General features: G+C 36.0%; 1 protein-coding gene across 1 annotated transcript; it reads right to left on the reverse strand.

The window, feature by feature from the left end:
- Nucleotides 1–1117: 1117 nt before the first annotated feature.
- On the reverse strand, nt 1118–1923 carry LOC129950715 (uncharacterized). Its single transcript, XM_056062637.1, has 2 exons — nt 1644–1923; nt 1118–1563 (listed from the first exon to the last, which is right to left on the reverse strand). Exons 1-2 carry the CDS (start codon nt 1921–1923, stop codon nt 1118–1120), a joined length of 726 nt encoding a protein of 241 aa, XP_055918612.1.
- Between the last annotated feature and the right edge of the window lie 5874 nt (nt 1924–7797).

The raw sequence follows: 7797 nt of genomic DNA on the forward strand, positions 1-7797 counted from the left end.
AAGCATTTGTTCGTGAGATACCGGCCGAAATGTTGAAAAGAGTATTCCAAAATTGGACTAAGCGAATGGACCATTTGAGACTGAGCTAAGGTCAACATTTGCATGAAATAATCTTTAAACGTTATATAATATGTGGACCGTACTACCACTATTTTCTGAATTGTATGTTTTTTCATATAGCTTTTAAAATCACCTTTGATTAAAATAATACGAGCTAAGCTAAGAATGTTTCAAATAGGGTATATTTTTCCATTTCAAAAGCTTGTTAAAGTTTTGTTAAGAATATATCCGACATAATTATTCCCATTTAATAGTTCTAAAAACATTCCGTGACAGCATATGTCTATCTTTTAAAGTTAGATCACTATAGCCTTATTTTTGACAAGCAAAGTTGTTTTATAATGAAGCATGCGAGTTAAGTCGTGGGGCTCAACTAGTCCTTATAAATTGTATGCCTTTTATTTCTTCTGGAAAACCACACGTTTAAAAAGGCACACAAAAAAATATATCACACACAATTTGCAATAACTCGTTTTCGACAGTAATTTTTCGAGAATAAATCAAAGCGTTGACTTCAACATTATTTCAAGGTATATAAAACTAGCTGACCCGGCGAACTTCGTACCGCCGTCAATGAATGTCGTGTTACTTTTTAGCTGAATTAATTTAGGCTTTGATGAAAGTAAAACAATGATACAAAATAATATATTTATATAGATAGAAACAAAAAAGTATTTTATTATGATGAATGATGATGAAAACATGCATACAGAATGAGAATAAAAATATAAAATATAATAATTAAGTATTTTAAACTCATGTCAGAAAAAAATGATTGAAAACTATGTTGTGCAGATTGGGAAAAAAAATAAAACTCGGATTAATTCATTAATAAGATTTTCATTCAAGCACTTTGTGGTAAAATACATTCTTTGTTTTTTGATCAGGCTCAAGAACAAATAAAGCGGATGGTTTGCCGACACGTGAGCATGCCACGTACCGTACATGTACAATTGGCCATGAGAAAAACATGCATTTTCTAGATTGAGGCCACAAATAGTCAAGGATTGGCCTGGGATTTGTTGATCGTCATAGCGAAGGCAAGACGAATCGGGAATTAAATTCGTTTAAACTCAAAGTGCATATCTGTTGGGATCATCGGAATCCTTGGAATAGAAACTTCCTCATCTTTAAATTTTCCTTTAAGTATCGACGCTTGAATCACATTGCTCATCAGTTTTCTCATCACCAAACGCGTTTCATTACACAATTTTTGTTGGTTTAAAAGCATGATGACTACCGAGCCAACTTTAAGTTTTTTATTGTGCGGTGGTAAACCAGGCACATCCAAGGAGCTTAAAAATTCAGTTGGATAATAAGTGGCTTCTTCTTCGTTTGTTACACAGTCGATAGATTTGAATGAACCTACGATTTGATTTTGAATCATAAAATTGAGGTCATCTAAATCTTTATTTTTAGCGGCCAAAATTGCTCGCTCACTGAACCATTTAGTATTTCTGTGGTTAGCAATGATATCCGGGAATACTTTGTTGATAAGCTCGTCTTTTGATGACACAAAATTGCAAAAATTTGGAGGAAATGAAATAAAACGCTCGATTTGTCAACAGGAACACGGCCATTACCGATAGTCAGCAATTGCTTCGAGAAATCATCAGCAGATAGATCGTTCAACAATGCAACTCTAATATTTACACACAGTTGAAGTTTCTTTACATATCGCCACAGATTTGATGCTTTGAGGCAAGCTTTTATTTCGTCGGCAGTAGTAGATCTTGCAATGACTGGTAGTGTTTGTCGGAAATCGACAGATAATAAAATCATTGCACCAGCAAAACATCTTGAGTCATTGCGCAGATCTTTTAATGTTCGGTCTAGTGCTTCCAATGCGCGTTTGTGCGCCATTGTGCATTCGTCCCATATGATGATTTTTTATGCTACTAAAACTTTGGCCATTGCGGAGTGTTTCGAAATGTTACATGTCAGTTGTTCAGTAGCTTGAAGGTTTAATGGCAATTTTAACGCTGAGTGAGCCGTACGGCATCCATCCAATAATATGGCCCCTATTCCAGAAGAAGTAATTGCTACCGAAATTTCGGATCTCGCACGTACAGTGGCCAAAATCAATGACTTTAGGAATGTCTTCCCAGTTAAACCGGGGGATCAAAAAAAAAAATAAGCCGCCACTTCCATCATCAATTACATTAATCAATGTTTCATAGACTTCCCTCTGCTTAGGATTCGACAGATGTAAATTCGTTTGAACTGATTGGATTCGTTCATGTGGATCATATTCACGTTCACGTTCCAATCCTCTATTAAATGCGTCATTCATTCCGCTATCTGGCGCTGGCATTCCTAACCTAACTAACAAACTGCAGTACATGAGGTAACACATATCTTCGATCAAGAGCAAAGTCTGGTTATATATCTCCTCATTCACCTCAAGATCCGAATTTTTTGAGCTGATGCGAATTCGATGTAAACCAGCAAACTTCAATGCTCCACAATGCTGGCAAACAACGTCCATTGGACCAATGCAAACTAAACGATGCAAGCTGTAGTCGATGATGCAATTATACAGAAACGCTGCTCCATTCAAATCAATACTTAAACTATTGCTTCTTGCACTTCGAATATTATTCCTCTGTTCATCTGTACGATAAGTTCGACGATTTCTCGTTTATAACCTTTCACGGGCTGCCTTTCTTTCCTCTTGTGTTTGAGAAGAACGAATTAAGGCCCTTCCTTGCCCCATACTAACGCGGCGCTCACCATCAGATAATTGACTCGCGATATTCCGTTGCCTAATTGCACTATAAAAGATTAGATCTTCTAGGACGTGGCATTGTTATTGTGCACTCGCATAAAACCACCAAATATAATAACAGTGCCTGAACTTTCGAGACAAGGACAATAGCTCAAAGACTATATTATAACCACTACGTATGAATAGCTTATCAAGAAAAATCATAGACAACCTATAAAAAGACAATTTTCGGGAATTAAAAATTAAATAAATAATAAATAATTTTCGAAAATTTGTGTCTAAAACAAACAAATATAACAGTACCTGAACTTTTTAAACATTTTACAAAAAATAAATTTCACACATGATGTCTTCAGAAAAAATTAAAGTTGTGGCTTAAAGGTCTCAGTTGTTACACTATTTGACAGGATTGGACAACAAATGTTTGACGTGTAATAAAAAATCAGCATCTATTAAAATGATTTAGTATTCATTACACATATCGAGTTTTCATTCTTTTTACGATGTATTCTATTCGGGACGGAAACAAATCCAACAAATCAAAAACCATGGCAATCGGTCCAGCCGTTCTCGAGTTATAAGTGTTGTAACAAACACGACTTTCTTTTATATATAGATATTTAATTTTATTAAAAAAGTGCAAATTTCTTTAAAAAAATCAATTCTGTATTTTTGTTAAAAGAAATTAAAACTCAAAAATACGAACAATTGGTAAAAATTGGTTTTCCAGAAAAATATCTCGAACAAAACATGTGATACTATAATCCATCATATTTTACTATATGCCAAGTATGATTGTTCACTTTTTTTTAAGTTATTTATTTTGGAAAGTACAATTGACAACTTTTTTTACAAAACACTAAAACCTACAAAAAAAATAGTTAAAAACTGATTAACAAAAAAAGCTATTGGCTCCAAACTTATTTATCTTTTACAAAATTTTGTTACTAATATTTTGTAAAACTTTTAAGAACATCGGCACACAGTCACAAGTTGGAAGTTATTAGTGGTAATCGCATTACAACCTTTTTTCTTGTTTTTGATTTTCACTAAATTTTACAAAAAAGTTAAAAATGTATATTTATGATACATATATTTTTCTCAAAGTTTTCAATATATTCTCATACAAAATTGTGTTTTTCGCACATAACTTTCTTCAAGGCAAATAAATAAAAAATAGAAATTCACTTAAGAAAATCTGACCTTATCAAGTGACATGGAGTGTATGTTGTTTAGTTCATTGATATAGAACTTTGATTGTTAAGTTTTGTTATACAGATCATCGAGTTCAAACGTATCTACGAGTGTACGTCGAAAGTGGTGACTAAAAAGGGTCGATGACGTGACGTGGTGGTGCAGGATAGGATTGGAAAGGATAGGACAGGACAGTTGAATAGCAAATGCAATTAATAAATATTGTATTCTTGTCGTCGACACGCTACATCGATACATAGATACAGGGATAGAGCAGTGCTAAAGTGCAGAAGGGAATATAATGTTTTGTCTGGATAAAACGATTTCATCAGAAAATTTCAATTCCGCATAGAAAGTTTTTTAGTTTTTTCATTCATTCATTTCTGTCAGAATGGATTTGTGTGTCCACAAATGGAAAACTGTTTTCATGTCAGTAACATCGAGTATGTTGGTTTTTCTTTTTTAATTCATCTTTTGTTTTTTTTTTATCCCAAAACAAACCAAGTTTTTCTTTTTTTTTATTTTATTGAGTTGAGTGTTTTAACCTTACCCAACATGGTGCTGATTTTGATTACTTTACAGACAAAAAAAAACAGAAAAACAAAATCTTAAAACCACAGAACAGAAATGAAAATCAGAAAGTTTTTTATTTTGTTTTTTAATTTAATTAAATTTCATTCGAAAGTTTGATGTTAGGCAACATTAGTTGGGTTTAATTTTAAATTAGATTTGTTAAGCATATATAATAACTTCAGAGGGGGGGGGTGTGGAAGGGGAAATGAAAACTCGTTTAACCGTTTGACAGTTAGTGAAAAACAGATGATTAGAAACACACTTATGAAATTAAAAGCTTAATAGTGTTTTAAAAGAGTGATTGAAATCAATAATAAGTTGAAACAAGTAAAGGCTTTTGCAGCTGTCACTATTTAAGCTGTCATGTTTTTATATTTGACAAGAAAAAACTGCACCAGTAATCGAAATGAAGCAATATACGCTTCAAAAACGCTTTTAAATTATTATAATTTACTATAAGACGAATATTTTAAAATGTTCACAGTTTGCAAAACTAAGCTTTTTAGGTCGTCAAGAAGGACCTGGTACTCAAGATGAATTGCTGCTTTAGTCCGTATTGTTATCAAAAACTCAAGTCAATATTTAGAATTAAGCATTCTTCAAACGACATAACACCGTATGTTGCATAGAATTCAACCCAGCCGGTCTTCAAGTATTGGGTCTTTCAAATTCATCGAAATAGTCTGGATTTTCATGGAAAAATCATTTTCAGTGATGAAGATCATTTTGAAATCGGGGACCTACGTTTATAATGAAAATTTTAGCCTACGTTGGTTGGAAAACCCCAGATTGACTGTTCTTTCCATGCTCAGCAATACCAGGAAAGTTCTTAGACTCAAAATGCTTCTTAGAGAAACAAACTCAGAATCTGTGTGTGGTCTCGTTTCGCCATTTGCCATTCAGCTAAAATTAAAAGAATACTTTAAGATTGAACTTCTAGTTCTACTCTGGGGGTAAATAGATTGCAAAATTAAATTAGGCTGCGAAACAGTCCGTTGACATCTATAGCTTGGTTTCTTTCAACTTACAACTAGTTCTGTGTGTGAACCGAAGGAGCTCTGCTCCACCTTGTGCCATGACGTCCCGATTGTACAGGAGTCGCCTATCCACGGTTCTCGTCTGACGTGGTAGATTAGCGGACCTGCCAATCTATTGTGTATCAGACCGCATCTGTCTTAAAAGAGGAATGCCTTTGGTGAAATGAAGACGCTCAAGAGTGCACTCTTAAAATACTCGTCGTTCCGATAGAACGCCCCTAAAATTAAATTGTTGGTCGAAGACATAGCTCTTGCAATGTGACCTCGAACGAGTTTTATGACGAAATTGTTAGCCCTGTTATATAGGACCTCGTTGAAATAGTAATGCACGAAAGAAGATTCTGCTGTTCGGTATAAGCCCACACAGCGTCGTAAACACTGCCGCTCGAACACCCGAAATTTCTCCATCTGGGAAGGGGCAACGTTAAACCTCACAGGACAACCATAAACGATCATCGGCCTTATGAGGGCCATTTAGCAAATTACCTTCACTCTGGGGTCAATCCTACTGCTGTAAAACAGCCATTTTGTCAGAGAGAAGGCTCCTATGGCCCAGGTCAGAGCAGCATTTATATGTCTGTCGAAATATAAATACTGATCTAACCAGATACCGAGCTACTTCTCTGCATTTCTGCTCGCTAACCGATGCCCTTGAAGATCAACGATGACCATCTTGCGCCAATTCTTGGACGTATCCCTCGTGGCCCTAGCCAACGGAGTCCGGTACAAAATTGTCTCTGACTTCTGGACATTTATTTTCAGTTTCCAGTCGTCACAATATCGCTGAATCTTGTCGAAATCACGCTGCAAGAGAATTCTTATAACCTCAACCTTTCGGGGTGTTCTGTACGTAATTAGATCGTTGGCGTACGCAATTGCTTTTGTAGGACTACCTATCAGATCGCTGGTGTAAAATTTGAAGAGACTCGGCGAATTCACCGCTCTCTGTTGAAGACCATTTTTAATAAGTAATATTGTTGTAGAAGTTACATTGCCATTTTTGGCAACAAACTTTCTACCGTTAAGCATATCATAAAGTATATACAACAATGGCTTGCTTATGCCAAGCCTGCTCAGTTTTAGGTAAAGATTCTCGAACCATACGGTGTCAAAGGCCTTTTCCAAATCAACCAGAACGGCACCTGTGCATTGTTGTTTTGAATTATTCCATTGGATGTCAGAAACGAGTTTAGACTCAGCATGAATTGTGTCATGACCCGCCTTGAACTCGAACTGTTTATCCGGAATTATTTTGTTGACCACCGCGCCACCAACTTAGTCAGAACCCTATTGATGATCTTTTCGAAAACTCTGCTGATGCACGGAAGAAGACTTATCGGCCGAAGATTTGACGGGTTGGAGTTTTCTTTTTCTTTTTCGGGAGAGGATGAACAACAGCGGTCTTCCAATGTACTGGATAATATGCATTATCCTCCGTCGGTAAGTGTCCCAGTAAAGCGTTGGATTTACCATCGATACCTGCTGACTTTTTGTTTTTCATTGAGTTGAAAATGAGCTGAAGCTCAACATTTGTCACTAACAAGGGTCCCATTTGCTCGGCGATTATGGCATTCGCCAAGGCATCATCATCGAACCGCATGTAACCGCGGTTCTCAGATAACCATTGTGTCATATCATTTCGAAGGTAAAAGTGATTAAGTAGGGCTCTGTTTTCAAGGCTGTTGTTGCGGTGAATGCTAAAATTCACCTTGTACACTTGCTGAAAAGCAGCTCCCACTGTCTCCACTTTTTCCTTCGGATCTTCAGTTATAAAAAAGTCATCGTCAAAGATGGCTTCTTCTTGATCTATTTGCGCTGTCTTGAGAACGTCTCTGTTCTCTTCAGTTCTTTGGAGTTTCAGACACGGAAGTTCATTATCGTTCTTTTTTCTGAATATCTTGTTGATTTTAGGGAACATACTAGGGTCACTGGAATTAACCGCTCGGTTCCTTACTTGTTAATTGATAACCTGTAGTTCTCCTTAATCAACAGATTGACATTTTTTATTGACGACTTCAGTGTCCTAACCTTCAAGTCGTGTGGGTCTATAAGTCGTCGGTATAAGTTTTTGAGTCTTGTCAGTAAGCCACTCTTTGGCCTACGCAATGCATGAATAGTCGCATTTCTGTAGGCATCCATTTGGTCCCGTTCTTTGTACTCTGGTATTGTTCGCTCATCGGTCGTTTTATTGTTACGTCCATCTGT

The sequence above is a fragment of the Eupeodes corollae genome, chromosome 3 (genome assembly GCF_945859685.1).
Source record: "Eupeodes corollae chromosome 3, idEupCoro1.1, whole genome shotgun sequence".
NCBI classification, from domain to species: Eukaryota; Metazoa; Arthropoda; class Insecta; order Diptera; family Syrphidae; genus Eupeodes; species Eupeodes corollae.

Coding starts and splice junctions, on each gene's coding strand:
- LOC129950715 (XM_056062637.1), bottom strand. CDS start 1,923: ATGGCGCACAAACGCGCATTGGAAGCACTAGACCGAACATTAAAAGAT. Junction 1,564..1,643: donor GAAGCAATTGCTGACTATCG/GTAATGGCCGTG, acceptor TGTCATCAAAAG/ACGAGCTTATCAACAAAGTA.